The sequence below is a fragment of the Podarcis bocagei genome (genome assembly GCF_964188305.1).
Source record: "Podarcis bocagei genome assembly, chromosome: 13".
NCBI lineage: Eukaryota > Metazoa > Chordata > Lepidosauria > Squamata > Lacertidae > Podarcis > Podarcis bocagei.
This window is the reverse complement of record NC_138138.1, coordinates 39,523,173-39,544,252: the sequence shown is the minus strand read 5'-3', so window position 1 is coordinate 39,544,252 and position 21,080 is coordinate 39,523,173. Positions and strand designations below refer to the sequence as shown.

The window sequence follows — 21,080 nt, the reverse complement described above, 5'->3', positions numbered from 1 at the left end:
CTGAAGATATCCCCCCCCACACACACACACATAACACACCTACTGCTACTTACATAATTTCTTGTTCTGCCCACAATTATGAGGGGTAGATATTTGGTTATGTTCAAGGACAGCTCCTGATGATTCAATAATGCTTGTCAAGTTCTGACTTTTTAGAGTCCCCTTCTACATACTCTCTGGTACGTGTGTATTCCTTGGCCTCAAGAGGGTTGCCAACTTTTAAATCAGTCTCTGTAGCTGTGCCTTTTGATGGTTGCTTTATATGCAGCTATGCACCAATGAGAGCAGCCTCTCTGCAGTAAAGAGAAGGCTCCTAGGCTTTGAAGCATTGCATCGGATAGAGTCAGTTCCACAAAATGTAGCTTCCTCTCTCTCCCACCCCCTCCACACTCTGCGGCACCAATGTAGGCACCACATGTGCATTATTGGGAGGTGTGTTTGTGGAAATGCTTGCTATGAAACCTGGCAGCTCCACATGGGGCATTTTTGGAGCAGAAAGGCTGAGCTCACCATTTGTGTGTGAAGCGAGCTCTGTGTCCTTCCAGAATGCCAGCTCCGGCGAGAGCCTGCTTTAGTTCTGCACATCTCACTGCTGTTAGGCTGCCAGTGAAAGAGCAGGCCCGCTGGAAACCAGTGCATGCATGCCCATCAGTTTACGTGGATCAACTCTGAGTAGAGTAACGCACTGCACGCGACAACTATACTTTTATATAGAGATTTGTAGCGTGTTGGCATTAAGGATTTAATCCTTTGGATTCCTATGCTCTGCAAAGGGTAAGCTGCTTTGGTGAGACGTTTCACTCGCCTCCTCCCCGCCCCAATTGTGTTTCTGAGCAGCAGAGGAGTCTGCAAGGAGGAAAGAGCAGAGGTCCCCGGCTCCTGGTTGAGCCTGTGATCGCTTTAGGCAGGGATCACCCACCTTCCCGTGTCCTCCTCGCTGCCCCTTTAAGACCCAACTTTCTCTCTGCTCCGCTCCCTCATCACAACACCAGCAACACGTGCCTGCTCACGTGTTCCCAATCCCGAGCAGTCTCCTGCTCCCCCTCCCGCCCCCTCGCCATTGGCCAAAACTGGGTCAGGCTCCTCCCATCGGCTGCTCTGCTATTGGCCAAATCTAGGTCAGAGCCCCACCTGCCCCATGGCAGGCGCACATGACAGAACGGGAAGGGCGCGGGACGGGGGAGCTGTGTTTGCAAATCTCGGGCTGTTGGGCTGCCGATTGGAAGAGAAGGGCGCCCTTAGCTCCGCCCATTGGGCCCTCGCGGCTCCTCCCACTTCGAATGTTGCAAAAGGAGGGGGGAAAGACCCGAAGACAGTTGCAAAGTGCTTAGAGGAAAGTAACTGGAGCAATTTTTATTTATATGTAATTTTTTTTATAAAAAAAAAAAATTGGTTGTAGATTCGCATTTGGGGGAAAGCCGGAGCGAAGGATTCTGGAAAGCGGCAGGATCTGCTTTCGGTTTCCCTTTATTTTTATTATTATAATATAATAATACTGATTAATAAAAGGAAGGTGCGAAGAGGTTCCCCCACACTCGGATTCCCTCACTGCCTGCGGAGAAGACGGGGTCTCCCCTCCCCATTTATAGATCACGGACATCCCTCTTCCAGCCTATTTAGGATCTGACTGGAAGAAAAAGCAGTGGAGATCACCCGTCGCTGCCGCTGCTGCAACTGCGAGATCCTTAGCGAAGGGATCGCCTGGGCATTTTGGATTTGCTGACTTTTCCGTTTTCCTTTGGCGCCTTAAATCTGCTTAAGCTCGCCGAAAGCTGGTGACTTTTAATTCTAGGGGAAATAATTTTGTTCTAGCAAGATTGGAAATACAACCCTCCCGTTCCCTAGGGAAATCTCGTTGGATCTTAGGAACTCTTTACTCCACCCCGTTCCACATTTTCCAATAACTTCATCGCAAATATATATATATTTCTTTTCTTTACCCATCTTTTGGGGAGATCTTCCTCAGAGCCGGTTGGCTGCTAAATTTGGATCGGAGTGAGGCAAGGTGGGGGCCATCGCCTGCCCCTCCGGAGGCTTGTTTCCAGGCTGGTAGCAGGAGAGAGAGAGAGAAGACAGCCTCCTCCTTTAAAATAAAATAGAAAATCCCACCCCAAAACCTACACCTCAACTTCCTTTTCCCGTCGAGCATCGAATCGGTGAATCTCCCTCGGGGGTCTCTGCTGCTGTTTTCCACAAGGACCTTCTGTTTTTATTCGCTGTCCCCTGCTCGACACCATAGAAGAAGGGCGAAAAAAGCAATTTTCAGCGGTGGGCACCTCCTGGATCTTCCTGCTGCTGCCGCTTTCGCTATGGCCCGCCCAGCCACCCAAAGTAGCCCGGCTCCTAGCCCCATGCTCGCCTCTCCTCCTTTGGGACTAGCCACCCCGAGCTCCGCGATGGTCAGTCTCAAGAGCCTCCTTCAGGGACCGGTCAAAAGTCCCGACCGCCGAGGGGCCAAGGACCTGGGCTCATGTGAGTGATACTCCTTCGATCCTCCTTTGCAATCATTCCTCCACCTGGTTCCTCCTTTGCCTGCCTGTCCATCTCTCCCTAAGTGTAGATATTCATGTACTTAGCTCCGTATTTCCTCTATACATGCATCCATTTTCTTGCTGCTGCTGGTGTTTTTTGTATTAATCTTCAGGGCACTGCAGAATCTTCCCCCAGAGTTTGCCCTTGAAATGGCTGGGTCACTCTTATTCCCATTTCACAGATAGGGAAGCTACTGAGGCAGGGCTGTCATCCTTGGCAGAGGCAGGATTTGCATATTTGCTAGGAGTCTGCCTAGCCAATCATGTCTCCCCTGGGCTACCATAGAGGCCATCCTTCTACTCCATACATCTCCCAGGCATCCCATAATATTAGTCCGGGCCTCTCTGTCATTTCTGTGCCATTTCATTTCATAAATGTCTGCCTTTAGTGGAAAAAAGAGAGTTTTGAGGCAGTCTAAAGACCAGCAGAATTATTGGCCCATAAGCTTTGGTCTGCTCAGTCCTTAAATACATCCTATAAATGTCCCTCTACCTGCCACCCCATCGATCTCCCCACCCCATAGTTTATCTCTCAACCTGTATTCACCCCCTTTATAGCTGCCTCCTTGTCCACCTGGCTTTTCACGCCACCCACCTGCCTTATATCTGTCTATAGGTCCCAACCTGCACACACTTGTCCAATGCTCATATATAAAAAAAATTGAGCCATTTGTTCCCTCTATTTTAAAAAACAAAAAACCATAACAAAATATGTGAGTTGCAAAGAACTGCTGAGACTCAGGGCCCCTGGAAAGGGAAGTCCTTCCTATGAATGATATGCAGTGATATTTATATACTCTTGTCCTCCCTCCCCTTCTATCCAGATGGCCTTCAGAGCCTGAACATCCAACTTGCTTTCATTTTGGGCTTTTCCATCTCGATTGGCGGGGGGGGGGTTGAACTGTGTTTGCTTTCAATGCGGCATTGTTAATTCTTTCCATCCGTGAAATGTTCCTCTCCTGGGTTGTGAGTTCCAATCAAAATGCATTCATTCTAAATTGGGAAGGCCCCGTGCAGTGGGTTCATGTAGGCCCCACATATGCATAGGGACAGACCCATGTTTACTTCTGGATGGGATGCCACCAAAGATCTGGAAGGAGGTCGAAATCTAGTTATTGCAGGAAGGGCCTGGGACCTAGGCGCTCTGGAGAAAGAAGGCAAATGCCTTTGGTGGCGCAAGATTTAGGAGGAGCCACGGAGCCTGAACTCCTGGCATGTCTGGGAGAGGAGGAGGGGCATTAGGGGCAAGACAAGTTTGGGGCCCAGGACTCCTAGATATATGAGGCAGGGGACTTCTATAGGTGGGATAGCTCAGTGGGTAGAGCATGAGACTCATGATCCCAGGGTCGTGGGTTCAAGCCTCATTGTCGGGCAAAAGAATATTGCGTTGCAGGGGGTTGGGCTAGATGACCCTTGGGACCCATTCCAACTTTACAATTCTATTATAATTCAATTGCCCCTACCGTTGCGGTGCGTGTGCATTCCAATCCCCGATCGCTTTTCTGCCCCTTGGGTGTTTGGCAAGATGGGCAGCCGGTTTTAATAGATCTAAGCAAAACAATGACAGAGAGCGGGCTGGGGAGGGGACGGATAAGGCCCGTCAGGTTTTCTGGGAGGGGAAGCGGTTGGAAGGGGGGAGGACAGAGAGGCGAGCTGCCCAGGACTCCTGGGTTCTGTCGGGCAATGCGGTGCTGAGTGCGAAGGCTGCGTGCGTCCCGGATTCCGAGGATCGGGAGGGGAGGGGGAGCTTTGGGGAGCCCGGACGCCTGGGTTCGCTCGCTGCTGCTGCTGGACAGGTGCCAACTCGCTAGGGTTTTCCAGGGTGATCCACCAAGCGGTGTCTCTGGACATGCGCACAACCTCCCGTGCGCGTACACACACTCACCCAAACACACACACACTCTCGCATCTGCTGGCTGGCAGCAGTAAATCCCTTAAAGCTGCACACAGCCTGGCCACGGGACGCAGCAGGAGGGAGCGAAACGTGCGCGCGGGCGCTGCTGTGGCGCTTCGCCCCGGGAAACACTCTCACAAGACTTTTTCGCACGAGCGAGCGAGCGGGCAGCGAAGGGCAAGGCGGAAGGAGGAGGCGGCGGCTAGGACATCGCAGGGGCACCCAGGGTGCCACCCGGGGTCAACGCCCCACGGAGGGAGAGGGGAAGGTGCACCAGGGTGGCGAGGAAGCTGCCAGCCACAAGCTGGCATTTGGGTTCTGGCCGGCGGACAAGATGGGAGGCGGACACACCGACACGGACGGTGGGTATCTTTGCGGGCACTTTTTGCGCGCGCTGAGGCGGGGGGTGTGATTGGCACCCTGCGGCCGGGGGGGGGGGTTTCCTGTGAATTCAGGCAGAGCAAATGAGCATCTCGGACTGTTTCAGGTTTTTTATTTCAGTTTGATTCTATTGACAGGAAGGTGCCCGGCATTAAGATGGGCAGAGTGTATATATCTTGGGGGGGGGGTCTTGCATCTTGGGCATCCTGCCACCCGTCGTGCAAGCGTGCCATTCGCACACACACATAAACAAACGTGTTTGTGCACGGGCACTCTAACAGATTTGTTTGGGTGCTGACTAGTCTTGGCCACCCCAGTGTTATTGTTGTAGGTTTGCCCCCCACCCACCCAAAAGAAGGACCGAGTTTTGCTTCTCCGCCTAGAGCTGAATGTCAATCATTCCTCTTCGGAACAGAAAGTAAACTGATGTCCTGCTTGAATAGGCTCCTGCTGGCTCCAGCCATTGAGAAACTCGCCTGACCCTGGTTACTTTGAGGTTGTTGATGTTGTTGTTAATGACCACGTTCCAATGCTTTGGGCGGCTCGATCCTGAGCACGTTTTACTTGGAAGCAATTCATTTCCAGAAGGGTTAGTAGTCTGTGGCACCTTTTAAAAAGTTTATTGTGGGTATCAGTTTCATCGGATACACAGAAATGGACTCTGCTCCGCAAAAGCTTATGGGCACAATAAATGTCTTATCTTTTCAGGTGTCAGGGGACCCTTGGTTGTTTATACATGGAAGTAAGCTTTATGAATGCCTGTTGGCTTTACATCTGAGTAAACATGCCACTGGCCACAGACTGATAGAGATGCAATTTCATTATATTATTCCTGGTGTGTTCTGCAACTTGCAGGTGGCTTTCCTTTTCACAACAGCCTCCACAGAGCTGAGTGTTGTTCCCATTTCACAGTTGAGGAAAACTGAGGCTTGAGCTTTGGTAGCCTCTTTGATTGGTTCCTAAAATGATTTTATATGTTTTTGATTGTAATCATATTTTGGAATGCTTTTATCTGTTTTGGATTTTTAAAAAATTTTTTATCTTGTTTTGCCACCTGGACTCCTTGGAGAGGAAGGGTGGGGTATAAATTCAATAAATAAATGAAGAACCCAGGCTTTGAATATTTGACTCATAACTCCAAATATAGCTTTATATCATTTGGATAATATTGACTGTGGCAGGAGGAGGGCATTCAAAGATTACTGGGGGGGGGGGCGCAGGGCAATACTAGGAAGTGGTGAGGAGTACTTTGGACCAAGTTTGTGAAGCTAATACAACTGAGGGGCAAAGTTAAGAGTGGTGACAAAATGCATTCAGTTCAATTCATTTACTACATTGTTCTGCATATTTTATTGTATAATTTCAACAATTGTATTTCTGCCTGTGTCATGTTCATCACAACTCATAATTCTCGTGAATAATATCTCCCCCTCCTCCAGTACTTCTTTTACCTTTGCAATAGACCTGACAAGGTAGTTAATAATATTCCCATTTTACAGATGAGGATAACTGAGGATTAAGAACTTGCCCAAGGCCGCCCCGGTGACTCCAATGGCTGAGCCAGGATTTGAACCTGAATCTCGGATAGCCTATCGTCTGAGTCGCTCCGACTCTTTGGTGATAGTTGTTTGGGGGGTGGGGTTCATTGGAAGAAAAGTGGAAGAGGGTTGTCTGGGGTGGATTTGGAGTGGATCATCTGCCCAGGGTTGGGGAGCTGCGCAGTAGGCAGCCACGCACAGGCTTCGCTTGATCTGTGGGGCGTTGCGGGTGACTCGCCCAGTTTCGGGGTGCCAGGCTGGTGTCACCGCAGGAGGTGTCAGCTGGGCCCGGACTTCTCTCCCACGTGTCCAGGCAGAGTCAGGGCTCAGGTATGGCGTGCCACTCCCAAGCCTGCCTGAGCCTCGTGCAGGGGGGTGGGGCGTCTCCAGGAAAATCCTGGCCTGTAAACCACAAGAGCCCTCAAGCCTTCAGAGACCGAGTGAGGGGTGGAGGGGGCGAAGGTGGCAGGGGGTTCTTCCCAAGTGCATGGGAAAGAGTGTGGCCTTGGTTAAAGAATGGAGGCAACCCGCTGGAACAAATAGTTCCCGGCTGAAGACCTCTGGAATTGTGGGACAAAAGGAAATGTGCAAGTCTGTCCCCTGATTCCTGCCCGCTCACTCCCAACCTTAGCTAAATCTCCTTCTACCCTGATCTTCTGTAAGATTTTATGCTTTATTATGCTTTTATATTTGTTGGAAGGCACCCAAAGTGGCTCAGGCAACCCAGTCAGATGGGCAGGGTACAAATATTATTATTATTATTATTATTATTATTATTATTATTATTATTATTATTATTATTATTATTATTGTTATTATATTTAATAATAATAGTTAATAATAATAACAAATAATAATAATAATAATAATAATAATAATAATAATAATAATAATAATAATAATTATTAATATATTGCAAAAGAGGCTGGACTCCTTCTGTAATCTGAGCACTATGGGGGAGCAAATCTAATGATATGACCCCGAACTCCTGGGTCCTTTGGTATGGGAACACAACCTAGTGAGCTTAGAATGAGGGGAGCTCTAGCAACCAGGGTCCTTGCGGCATCCCCTGCGTGGTGGTGATGGGCACCCTCTCAACACCAGCGCAGAAGATGCCAGTCAGATCTGCCCCCCCCCCCAGAGAGCACCAAATGCTCCCTCCCCACACTGATGCCCACACCAGGGTCACCCGGCGGCTGCTGCTGCCGCCCCACCTAGACCAAAGAGGAGGGAGCTGGAGGGATTCAGGCAGGCAGATGGGCTGAGCGAGCTCCGAGGGCGCAGGAGAGCGAGAGCCCAATCAAGCATGGCTGAGCATGGGGTCATCTGGGGTGAGGCAAGCGCTCACGTTTTTTTTGCTGGTGAACGGCATGCAGGCCTCTAGGGCTGGAGAGATAGGGATGGGGCCCAGGCAGGTTTCGGCAGCCTCCGCGGCTCAGAGATGCCGGCTGCCGCATGCTGCAGCCACCCATCCCCACAACACGCATCTCTCCCAGCCATCTGGCCCTCTCATTGGCAGCCTGTCCTTTTTCTTTGCCCACCCACCTGCACAGCCTGCCTGCGCCCGTAGAGGAGGACCGTGCAGAGTTTATATTGGAGCAGAACTGTTTTGTCTGCTTTGGGCCCTCGGGCTGTGAGAGTGTAAGGAAGTGATCAACGCACCTGGGAGCCCTTTGCAGGAACACCCACCCACCACACATGTAAGGCATACGACCTCACCCAAAGAATCCTGGGAACCGTGATTGAAGGGTGCTGGGAATTGCAGCTCTGCGAGAGATAAGCTAGAATTCCCAGGGTTAATGGGGGGGGGAAGTGGTGTGCTTTAAATGTGTGTTGTCTACGCAGCCACCCCCACACTCAAGTGCCAAATGCAATGCGAAGCCATGTGCAGTTAGATAGATGTTTGGATACCCGATTGCTTGGGAGAGGCAGATGGCAAGGACCCCCTTACTCTGTCCTGGGTTGCCTGGATTCAGAAGGTGGCCAAGCCCAGAGACTAGAAGCAACTGCCTCGACACTGTGGCCTTTTGCACTTTGCTCCCGTGCGCGTGCCCAGGGATGCCTGAAGCTCCCCATGCCAGCAGTGCTGGGTGTTGTATTCCAAGTGCACACAGCTATGTACATAAACATTAAGTCTTGCTGATCTTTCACCCTCCCTTGTGCGGTGGAATCTATTGCTGTTCACCTTGCAAAACCCTTTGAATTGCAAAGTTACGGCAATTACAGACTTCAGAATGTTGATTTTCCTCCTTTTGTCCATCTTCCCAATCCATCTCCCCAGTCCACTTCCATGTCAACAGGGTAACATTGATCGGTTTCCTTTATTTCGCTGGCCCTTTGCTGTGGAAAACCAGCAGACACACACAGAAGACTCGTAGATTTCCGCTTTCTTGGCTTCCGGCCTCTAGGTTTCTGCCCCTAGATGCTTCTCATCCCATAACCTTCTTCCTTAACCCGAGCTTCTCCTCCTGCCCCCTTTTCTGCAGGTGTCATCAAAGACAAGGAACGCAAAATGGAGGACGACCTGAGCATTTCGAGGCCTGGGCAGTGCGCCTACCTGGGCTCCCTTTTGTGGGAACGCACGCTGCCCTACAACGAGATTGAGTATGTTGACTTGGACGAGTTTTTGCTGGAAAACGGGCTGCCCCCGAGCCCAGCTCACCAGCCCTTCTCGCCGGGGAGCCAGCCCACTGCCTCACCGTCCAGCGGGGTGGTGGTGGACCTTAGCCGCCCGGCCTCTTGTGCGTCATCATCTTCCATCTGCTCCTCATCTGGCGAAGGCCTAGTGGGTAGTGATTACGACCACCACGGCAGCAGCCAGACAGGTAAACCGTGCTGTACTTTGGGTTCGAGGGTGGTGGTGGGGAAATGGGAGTCGAAGTGATTGCTGGCATTTGTCGCCCCTCCCCTTGGAAGGAGCTGTGAAAATATCAACTCACCCTCCCCTTGTTTCATATAACCGCATTTCTGAGCTGCACACCCATTAAGTTTCAGCTGTATGTTTGCAAAGAGAGTCGTGATGGGAACTGCAGCTCCCATTCTGGAGACACTCAGTTGACTCTGTGATATAGCTCTTGGGTTTCAGGGCTAAAAGGTGTTTTTACAGTCTAATACAGTGGTGCCCCGCAAGACAAATGCCTCGCAAGACGAAAAACTCGCTAGACGAAAGGGTTTTGCGGTTTTTGAGCTGCTTCGCAAGACGAATTTCCCTATGGGCTTGCTTCGCAAGACGAAAACGTCTTGCGTTTTTTGCAAGTTTGTTTCCTTTTTCTTAACACCGTTAATACAGTTGCGACTTGACTTCGAGGAGCAACTCATAGAATGCGGTGTGGTAGCCTTTTTTGAGTTTTTTTTGTGATTTTTGAAGCTTTTCCAAAACTTTTCCGACACCGTGCTTCGCAAGACAAAAAATTCGCTAGACGAAAAAACTCGCGGAACGAATTAATTTCGTCTTGCGAGGCACGACTGTAGTGGCTGCAGTGGAACAAGGGTTATATTGCAGTACCCCATTCACTTCAAGGGCAAGGGCAAACTACATGTTACATAGAAGTGCATGGAACAAAATGAAAAGCAGACTTGGGAGGGTGAGATTTTGAGTGGAGAAGCAGGCGAGAAATGAGTGTTTGATTCTCTCCCTTCCGGCCTTTTTCCTGTCCTTCCCACCCCCTCTGCTTTCTGCTTCCAGGCTACGTGCACCAGTCTCTCTTTCTATTTGTCTGACATAATTAGTTATTGTGTTATGCCTTGGAATAAATTATGCAAAGCGTGCAGTGTTTACTCCAAGTGCAAAATTTAGCCTACCTATTTGGATATATATATTTTTTGGGGGGATACCTCTGAGCACACACCACTTTGGATAGGAGGAGTGAGCAGTTTCTAGAGCCCTCCCTGTTTGGGAGGGCAGTTTCATGTTCCCTCCCTGGTTGCAGAGAAAATTGAGTTTCTAATCTCCTCCCTGATTGCAAATAGTTTTTCAATCCCAGCCTCTCTGGGTTGCAGTGGCAATACCAGTGGCCCCCTTCAGGCTGCTGCAAGAATTGCGCTTCCCTTCTCCTTCCTAGTCCCCTGTTGTCTGATGCCCCCATTAAATATTGGTTAAATAATTATGTTTGCAGCAGATGTTTAATACACAAACACACCATTGCAGAAAATAAAAGCAAATTTTGCTCTGTTTGGATTTAGTCCTTTCCTAGTTTGCAGAAGCAGATCAGATGGTTTCTACCCAGTTTAGATCATAAGTATTAAGAATTTCAATAGGGTCCATGCATTTTTTGTTGCAGAGAGTGCAAAAGGAAGGTTGCAGCAGTTCTGAAGCTATACAGGTGTGGACCTAGTTGTTTGCCTTGGATGAGAGCTTCATGGGTACGCTAGGATATTAAAGAGAAAACTTTGGGGTGCAATCTTATACTATTTATAAGAGTTATAGGGACGCGGGTGGCACTGTGGTGTAAACCACTGAGCCTTGGGCTTGCCAATCAGGTCGGCGGTTCGAATCCCTGCGAAGGGGTGAGTTCCCATTGCTCGGTCCCTGTTCCTGCCAACCTAGCAGTTCGAAAGCACGTCAAAGCGCAAGTAGATAAATAGGTACCGCTCCGGCGGGAAGGTAAATGGCGTTTCCATGCGCTGCTCTGGGTTCACCAGAAGCTGCTTAGTCATGCTGGCCACATGACCTGGAAAAACTGTCTGTGGACAAACGTCGGCTCCCTTGGCCAGTAAAGCAAGATGAGTGCCGCAACCCCAGAGTCATTCGCTACTTGACTTAACTGTCAGGGGTCCTTTACCTTTACAAGTGTTATAAAGATTTGCAATTTAATGCTTGTGTTTAAATAAGGTGTGGGGAGTCTTTGGCCCTGCAGACATTGCTGAACTACAACTCCCACCAGGCCCAGCTAGTGCAGCCAGTCATGATGGGAGTTGTAGTTCAGCAATATCTGCAGGGCCAAAGGGTCCTGCACCTGGTTACTTTCATTATTTCATGTGTTAACTTTAACATCTCATGTGTTTTTGAAAGTTGGACTTTGTGAGATGGTTGGGTGGGAAGGGAATTGTGTTTTCGTTTTGGGAGGGGGCTCTCCACCTTCTAAAGTTGCCAAGCGCTCCTAAAACTAACTTTTCCACATCTTGAAAATACTGGATGCTTTCCCTGAAGCTGAAACACTATATTTTCAAACTGTCCCTTTGAGTTGCAGTAATTACTGATACTGTTCGGAGTACCGCCTCCAATGTGTGCACTGGATTTCGGTGGGGAGGGCAGGTTAATGTGGGTTTAAGCTTGAGAATAACATAGACAGTGCTCTGAAAGTTACCTGCTACCATTTAATACTTACTGTCCCTTTTCTGCTTTCATTTACAGTTGTGGTTTTTGGTGCGATTTAGGAAATCGCAAGAGAGGAGGGTGGAGATCATGAGATGTTTGGGTTTTGTTTGAAACGCAGAGTTGGGAGACTAGCGCTTGTGGTTTGTGGAGAGAAATATCGGGAAAACAAGGTAGTGGGACGACTTTGACGCCATCCTTAGTGAAGTACAGTGGGACGCTTGGGATCCGTGCCCTCGTGGCCCCAGTGAGCACTCCAGAGAAGGTATTCTTACCAGCGGTCTTCCTTCGCAATGGTACCTCCTCAGGCTAGCAGTGGGCAGCGTAGACTTTGCTGGTGGCAAAAGGTGACGTCAAATGCAAAGGAATTATGTTTTTCACAGATGTAAGTTGGGTAAATTTGGGTGCCCCTCCTTGAACCATAAAGCTTTACAGGGTATTACCAGAGGGCCACCCACCTATGTCCCCTTATTTCCCCCCAACTTTTTCCTCCCACCCTACTCTACTCCACCCAAGTACAGTGTTTTCCACTGATCTAATCCAGACATCTGGACACTCAGTACTTTCTCTGTTCCAGAGAACCCAGGAATCCTAAATACCCATGGGCCCCCCTCCTCATATCTCTTCACAGGAGGTCACCAAACCCATCCAAGTTCACTAGACGCCCCCCTTTCCCTTCGGGATAACCCAGGTGTCCCGGGCACTCCCCTGTACATCCCCTTCCCCCACATACGGATCCTGGATGTCAGCGCCTCGAAGCTCCCCCAGGAGAACCCAGGAGTCCTGGACAGTATCTTCTGCCCACGTACACCGATCCCCTCCCCCCACTGGATCGCTCCTCCTCCTCGTTCCTAGCAATCCTGAATACCAACAGCCTCAGGTTCCCTCCTCCTCCTTAGACACGCAGAAGAATTCCAAATACCAACAGCTTTCTCCACCCCCCCCCTTGCATTAAAAAAACAACTCAGGAATTCTGGATTCCGTCCTCCCCCTTTCCAACAATTCCGGGGGGGGCGTTTCTGGATGCACCCCCCCCGCGGCGGGGTGGGGGAGGCGCGCTCTCGTGTGCCTGTGCGCGTGCACACGCGCGCTCCTTGCCCGCCCGGCGCGGCGGCAGGCTGCGGGGAATCCCGTGTCTGCTGCTGGGCGCGGAAATCCTGCGCTGCTGGCTCCCGCCTGGGAAGCCCGGTCTCGTGTCTGCTGCACGGAGCCTCCTGCTCCCGCTCACGTGCCTCGCCCTGCTTCTGCGAACACATGTCGCGGCTCGGCTCCTCTGGCTGCCAGCTGGCAGGCGGCCCCCTTCCTCGGCGCAGGGCGGGGCCAGCGGGCACGTGGGGATGCGGTGTGAGAGGCGGCGCTGCTGCAGCCCGAGAGGAGGAGGAGGAAGCGGGTGCTGCTGCTTCTTCGGGGCCTCTCGCGGGACGGGGGCGGCAGGGGGCGTGGGCCTGTGGGTGGCCGGGTGGCCGCCTATCCCGGCTGGGCAGGTTGGGCCGGAGGGAGGCGCGGCCACGCAGGACGCCTGGGTTCTGCGGAGAGGCGGGAGTAGGACTCCTGGGTTCCCCCTGGAGGGGTGGGGGTCCAGCGAAGGGGATCAGATTCTGGCTTCCTTCAAGGAGAGGTGGGAGTGGAGATCAGGATTCCCGGGTTTTTCCACATAAAGAAGGGATTCCTGGCGGCGGGGCGTGTAGGACCCCGGGTGGGGTTCTCTCTGGGGAGTTGTGGGGTACCCCAAGGACGGGGTGTGTGTGTGGACTCCAGGGTGTTTCAGGGAAGTAGAAACCCCTGTTTTTTTCCGGGGTGCGTGTGTGGCGCCTAGTGAGTGGAGCGTTGGGCTCTGGAGTTTCTTGGTTTTCCAAGGAAAGAAATATTGGGGGGCCGCAGGACTCTTGGGTTCTTCAAGAGGAGAAAGGGCAAAGGGGGGCAGAGGGAACCAGGATTGTGGGTTTCCTCAAAAGGAGAGGAGTATAGTAATGGGAACAGGAGTACGAGGTTATCCAAGGAAAGAGGGGTTTTAGTGTTTCCTAAACGGAGTGGGGATTCCGGGGTCCCCTGCGGGTGTTTTTTTGGTGGCGGGGGGGGGGATAGGTGGTAGGTGTATAGGAGTTTAGAGAGATCTAGTTGAGGGTGGGACGTGGGACTCCTGGCTTTTCTGAGGGGGCAGGTGGGGGTGGATGACCTTGGGAGAAGGTGCTCGATATCCCAAGTTTTCTGAGGGTCGGGGCATGAGAGCCAAGGGATCCGGAGGGTGGAGCTTAGTGATGGGGGGGGGGGAGAATGATGGGAAGCCAGACACCTGAGTTGAGGGGAGATGTGGGGACCCTGGTCTCTGAGGAGAGTTGCAAAGTTTCTTTTATTGGTCTAGAACAGGGTTTCCCCAGCTTGGATCGCCGGCTGTTTTTAGACTAAGTAGTGGGTCAGGGATGATGGGAATTGTTGTCCCAAAACAGCTGGAGACCCAAGTTGGGGAAACCCTGGGCTAGAGTTTCCTGGGCTCACTGTTGTGTACTTGTCTGCTTTGCCCCTAGCAACCCCAAGCGGCTTAGCGGGACGGCCATTTGCCTCCTCAATCCACCAGAGTTGCCTTGCCTCCCAGTTCCAAGTGGCGGCACATGATGAGCTTTCTCAAAGCGGTTGTCACTTGCGAAATGGTTGTCTGGATCCACTCTCTCATATGCCTCGTTCCCCCATCTGTTAGGCATTTAAACAGATCGGCGGGGCCCACGTGGCTAGCTGGACACCGCATACTGCATAGTGCTGTTCCCAAAACGGTCTTGCAGTGCCGTTTAATCCTCAGAAATTTGCCAGCCCCTCTGCGTGTCTCTAATCCCCATCATGTGTGCAGCTGCAGCTGCCTGAGCAGCAGCGAAGCCCTGTGTCCCCAATTCACCGTTCCACTTCTCAGGAAGACACACAACCCTACAGCCCTCCTCCTGAAACACTCTGCAGAGAAAATAAAAACAATGGGGAGGTGGATATGTACATAATGCAATGTCTATAACATATGGGTGTGCATGTGTGTTTGTGTACAAAGGACTCCGTAGAGGTTACAGTGGAAGTGTGGGGCGGACCAGCCTGCAGATAGCCTGTTGTGGGTGCTGCTGCCCTCTTGCGGGTTCTCTTTATTCGTGAAGCTCACCTGGGTTTCTCCTTCCTCCACATCCGTTCCAGGTCCCGTAACACCTGTGTCCCGAAGCACGCCCAGCCCTGTGGACCCCGAGGGCGTGGAGGTCCTCATGAACTTTGACCCTGACCCTGCCGACTTGGCGCTGTCGAGCATCCCGGGGCACGAGACCTTCGACCCCCGCAAGCATCGGTTCTCCGAGGAAGAGCTCAAGCCACAGCCCATCATGAAAAAGGCACGGAAAATACAGGTCCCGGATGATCAGAAGGTGAGAGAGGCGCAAAACGCACTGATCTTAGAACAGTATTTTAAGAGATTTTCCTTGGATAATATCAAATGCACAGGGGAGCCTGTGTTGCGTCAAATGCTTTTGGACTACAGCTCCCATCGTCCCTGACCCTGACCATTGGTCCTGCTGGCTGGTGGGAGTTGGGAGGCCAGGAACATCTGGAGGGCCACAGGTTCCTGAGCCTTGATCTCTCCTCCTCCCTGCATCCCCCAATGTAGCTGAAAAAAGCTTGGGTGCAGGTGGTGGTTTTTAATTTGGCCGTTTATATCCAAATTCAGCAAACAGCAAGTTTTAAAAAATCACGGCAAAAAATAACAATAAACTTAGCAATGAAAACAAAACAGTGTCATAATCGCAGCTCGTTAAATTAATACCCCGCCTTTCTTTCAAGGTGCTTGAGGCAGCACTCCTGGTTCTTTCCCCCTTCCACTCAACTCTTTTATTCTCACAGCAACCCTGTGAGGTAGGAGTTCCTTGCCCAGTGTTGTAGCCCAGGGACAGCCAGTGTGCTTTCACTCCAGGGCTTGTTGAACTACTCCTCCCATAATATCTCACCACTGGCAGCACGTTAGCTTCACAACAGGAGACAGGTTGCTTTTTTAGTTTTCTTTTGAAAAGGTTGGGCCATTTTAAGTAAGATCGAAAAGTTTGGGGAATTGACATTTGTTATTATATTACTTGTTTAAACTACTTAGCATTATTATTTAACATTTTCTAAGCTCTTTCCTGTCGACTGATACCTGATAGCCAAGGTTACGGTGTACCAGATGTGACCCTGCCCACTGTGGCATGTGTCGCTCGACAAGATTTGGGTGGAATCCGTTGGCGTGAGTGGGCAGAGCTAGGCTTGCTGCCCAAACCCTCCCATTTTCGACTGCATGCTCTACACAGAGCTGCAATCTCCAGAGATTGTTAAACCAATCAGTCCCTGTTCACAGGGGACTCTGGGAATAAGAGTCTTCTAATAGCTCTCTGCACCCTCAACAAACTACAGCTCCCAGAATTCATTTTTTGGGGGGTGGGGTGAACCATGACTGTTTAAAGTGGTATCACAACATTTTTTTATTTTCTGAAATAAAGTAGCATTTTAAACACATAACGTGAATGTGGCTTGAGAAAACAGGCTAGGCAAAACATCCCTGTTCCCCCAGCACCTGTTGGCCATCTGCGCCAACCGAGTGTGCGCAGTGACTGGGGTGATGGAATAAAAGCTTGCTCGCAATATCTTTGCTCATCTTTGTTTTTAAAGAATAATCAAACAGCTGCAAAACACCCCTTCTCACCACCTTTCCTCAATAGTACTCAACAGCATTCCCTAACATTATTCTATAACTGTACACACTTGATCAACTTAAATACAGTTTTCAAATAATCAGTTTACCCTACTGCATTGCACTGCATTCGGTGCAATAGGTAAACTCTCCCTGCTAATTAGTTAAATTGTTAAGATACCTCAGGTGTGCTGAATTGTCGAAAGCTCACAGATGTGCTGCCATGCAGGTTATAATTACACACACCTCTGAGTAGCACCATTGACCACATTAATATCAAGAAAACCCAACAACACCATGGTCCCAGCCGCTGCTTTTTAGGAGACAGACAGACAGATGTGACACCCCAGTGTAATGCCTTTGACCCAAAATGCCTGCCTGAAGGTTGGTTTCCACCACCAGGGGTTTTGGTGGCAGGGCTAGGACAGTGAATTTCTCTCTGGGGTTTAGCGTTTTTTCATGTGCCAGCTGCAGGGTGACAATGTTATGGGCGGGAGAGAGGCTGTCTGGGAAATGCGCTGCTGGGTACAAACCTGTTTTCTGAGCTGGCGGGTATGGATGATTGTCTGGCATTGTGTGTCTCAAAGGCAAGTAGCGTGTCCATGCATATTTTGTCAAGCGGTGACAGGAAAGGGTGTGTTTGCGCATTCATGACCGTGCACATGCTCTTTCAAGAAGTATGTGTGTTCTTTTGGGGAACGTCAATCTCTGTCCGAGATTCCAGAACGATGTGTTGCCACCAATATACAAAGATAGATAGAAAGAGGCACAGAAATGCACTTTGCCAAGAGACAGAAGCTGGCCTAAAGTCACTAACTGAGTGTTGTGGCTGTGGGTGGATTCGAACTCAGTCCTCTGCGTGCTACATCACCACACCGGGAGAAGTAGTCATACTTACTGGGATTGGGGAGGGGGAGAGTTGTAGTTCAGCTGCATCTGATGGGGCAGAGGTTCCCAACACCTGACCTATAGCATTTGCACCTCTCTCTTTAGCCAATAAGCCTCCCCAAGTGCCTTATTGAACTTTTTTTTAGTATTAAAAAAAGAGAAGACATTTCCTGTCCTCAGTTTAACATCTAAAAAATAAGTCACAAAAGGAAAAATGGAAGGGGAGGGGAAAGAAAGCATATTCAGGCACCAAATCTCAAAGAGTTCTTACTAAGACTAGTTGGGATGCAAACAGTTCCAAGATGCTGGGGTAGAATGGGCGCTGGTAGGTGACAGATTATTATTATTTATTAAACTTGTATACAAGGTTCATATGGAGAAATGCAGGAGAAAGAGCAAGAAGCAGCTTGAAATACCTCTGCTGCTCTTTTCTTTTGATTTTAGCATAGGAACATGCAAGGCCTGCAAGCATGTCATCAAAGTTAGCAGCTTTCCTGCCCCTTCTTGCTTATATTATAAGTCCAGAACACCGTATGAAGGCAAGTAGTACAGCCGCCCTGCTGGAACTAAGCAGGCCTGCCCCTGTTCAGTGCCCAGGTGGACTATCGCCTGGGAATCATGCAATAATAATAATAATACTATTACTTACACCCTGCCCATCTGGCCGGGCCTCCCCAGCCACTCTGGGTGGCTTCCAACAGAATATTTAAAACACGATAAAACATAAAACATTAAAAACTTCCCCTAAGCAGAGCTGCCTTCGTATGTCATCTAAAAGTCAGATAGTTGTTTATTTCCTTGACACCCGATGGGAGGGCGTTCCACAGGGTGGGCGCCACTACCGAGAAGGCCCTCTGCCTGGTTCCCTGTAGCTTCACTTCTCACAGTGAGGGAACCTCCAGAAGGCCCTCAGAGATGGACCTCTGTGTCCTGGCCGAACAACAGGGGTGGAGAGCTTTGAGCTCCCTGGACAAAACGTAGATTTATTAAAATAATAAACAGCAATTTGTGGCCTCCAAAAGAGAGCCGACTCTTCACAAGCCCACATTGACCTGTTTCGTTTTGTTTCTCCTACCTAGGACGAGAAATACTGGAACAGGCGGTACAAGAACAACGAAGCAGCCAAACGCTCGCGGGACGCCCGCCGCCTGAAGGAGAACCAGATCACGGTCCGGGCAGCCTTCCTGGAGAAGGAGAACGCCGTCCTGCGCCAGGAAGTGGCCAACATCCGCCAGGAACTGACCCGTTACCGCAGCATCCTCTCCAAGTACGAATCGCAGCACGGCACCTTGTAAGGCCCGCGGCAGCAGACGGCTGCGCTCTTCTCCACCGCTCCACCGCTCTGACGCGGTGGGGCCACCCTGGTTTTTCAACCCTGACCCCCGTCTTCCCGAACCGGGCAAACAAATAATCAAACAACAGATGTTTGGAATAAGGGGAAAGGTCCCGAGACGGACGATTCCCCACGTGCGGGGACTGCCGTGCTCCAGGTACTCGACAGAAGGGATAAGACTTCCTGGGTTTGGCCTGAGCTGACCCTCGCCAAGAAAAAGGGCAGTGACTTGGGAGACGTTGAACTGGGCATCGTAGGCACACGAGACACACTGCGAACACACAAGGGCTCTGTAGCACACTGGAAGATGTATTACACACACACACACACACACACACACACACACACACACACGTGCACACAGTACCCATTCTCTCTCTCCACGTACATGCTAGAGTTTGGTTCGTTGGCAGACTTTTCTCTCCAAACGGCAGAATTCAGCCCCAGATTGCTGCAGCTACTCACCTCTGCTTGCCCTGTTGTGGCATTTGGCTCAGTGGCACAGTTGGCCCAAGGAGGCATCAGGCTGCCTGTGCTTGCTTGCTTTTTTCTTCCAACAGCATCGCTTTTCAGTGGACATTTCTTCTTCTCCTTCTTTTGCACACAATTTCTTCGACTCCTTTCTCCCGTCGACTCTTTTGTCAGGGTTGGTAGGGAAGGACACGAGAAGGCTGCAAAAGTGGACCCCCACCCCCGAGCCGTTCTGGGCTCCCATCTCGCAGCGGGTATCGAACCACTAAGCCCTCCTCCCGCTGCACCCTTTGCAAAGAGAACTTAGAGGAGGCCTGGCACCCTGAGAAAAAAGAGGACACAGGAGCGTTGTTTTTCTCTCTCTTCCTTTTGATACCAGTAAACGTCAAGACTTCTGCCTGCGAAATGCCAAATTAGAAAAACGAAAAGAAAAAACGGGTTGTGCACTCAATATTTTTTTCCCACAATTGGACAAAAGGGGCTTTGTGTCAGAGGGCAGGTGTATGGGCTGTTAGCTGAATGATTACGATTATCTTATTATTACTATTATACCTGTTTTTAGTTAAAAGGCAAGTGATGGTTTCTGTTATTTTCCCCCCTTCCACCACACCACACTTTTCCTCATGTTTTGTGTCCAACACTGTCTGATGTACGTCATATGTATAGAAACTAAAAGAAAAACGAAAAACACAGAACCTCATTGGTGACCCTCCATAAATATGAACATATATATAAATATATATATAATTTTCTCTTTTTTTGTAAAGCAAAAAGTATATATAGAGGCTCCAGGAGAGACTTGAGAGATTATGTTCTTCTTAATTGGGGAAAGGATGGTTCTTTCGTACAGAAAGTGAATGGGGGGTAAGGGGGAGGGGGGAATACGGTATTTTTATCTCCTTTGGGGAGGTTCCTAGTCTTTTTAATTTTCCATGTAACAGTGTGTTGCTGAAGACTTTGGGGGATGAAACCACCAGACTTGACGGAAGGCTTTTATTTCGAAAGGATGTTTACACAGTTGTATACCATGAGCAAACTAGGAATAAAGAAAGACAGGATTTTAAAAAAAAGAACGAACGAAACCTGAGATCTTTTGTGTCGTTTGTATTAACCTTTCCGTGCACGGCTCAGATTGTACCAACCTGGTGCCTTCCTCTTGCTGTACTACAAGTCCCATCAGCCTCAGCCATTTCTGGGGTTCTTTGGTCCACTCATTTACAGAAAGGTGTCATTTCCCTATCATTTGCTAATGTCCTGCTGTAACAGGTAAAAGGAGACTTAAAGGAAAACAGCTACGTTAATTGGTGGGAGAGGAGAAGGAGGAACCCACCAGCATTCTGTGCAAAGACAACTAAATTCTGCAAATTGTACCGATTTGCCCATTCTTGCCCATTTTGCAGCAGAGATTTGGCTTCAGGCGTTCAGAGCAGGGGACAAAGAGACAGAAACACAGGGAAGTGCATCATACCAAGTGAGACCATTGGTCCATCCAGCTCCGTCCTGTCTCCAGCAGGGGTTCCCCAAAGACAGGTCATTGGACCACCAGTGGCCTGCAAGCTTCATTCAGGTGGCCTGTGGTGTGTGTGGCTCTGCGGTTGAAGATGGGAGAGGGTACATCCCTGTGTTCAATATTCCTCTCTGCTTCTAATCATAATTCTGTTGCTTAGAGCAACAGAAACACAATTAAAAATCGTGCATCAATCTGGTACAGGGCATTGCAGTCGCTGCAACAAGCAGATAAAACCATTAAGCAGCCCTCTGCTATTCTCAAGAGATCCATGGGGGAGAAAGTGGTGGGAACCACTTGCCTACACTGACAACATCTCTCCAGGATTTCGGACCGGACATTCCCAGCCTTACCTAGAGTTGCTGGGCACATGCTGCATGCAGGCCAAGTAGATGCCCTGCCACTAAGCTGTAGCCCATCAGCATCCTCTAAAAAGCCCAGCTTGCCCCGTCACCAGCTTCTGATGTTTCATTACGACAAGGGCGAGGAACCTGTGGTCCTCACGTTGGACTCCCAGCTCGCATCACCCTTAGCCAGCTTGG

General features: G+C 50.1%; 1 protein-coding gene across 1 annotated transcript; it reads left to right on the top strand.

Annotated features, from left to right (window-relative positions):
- The first annotated feature begins 1,277 nt into the window (after positions 1–1,277).
- On the top strand, positions 1,278–20,100 carry DBP (D-box binding PAR bZIP transcription factor). The gene is made up of 4 exons (XM_081165750.1): positions 1,278–2,472; positions 8,831–9,169; positions 14,827–15,047; positions 18,307–20,100. Exons 1-4 carry the CDS (start codon positions 2,310–2,312, stop codon positions 18,520–18,522), a joined length of 939 nt encoding a protein of 312 aa, XP_081021876.1. The 5' UTR covers positions 1,278–2,309; the 3' UTR covers positions 18,523–20,100.
- Positions 20,101–21,080: the final 980 nt, after the last annotated feature.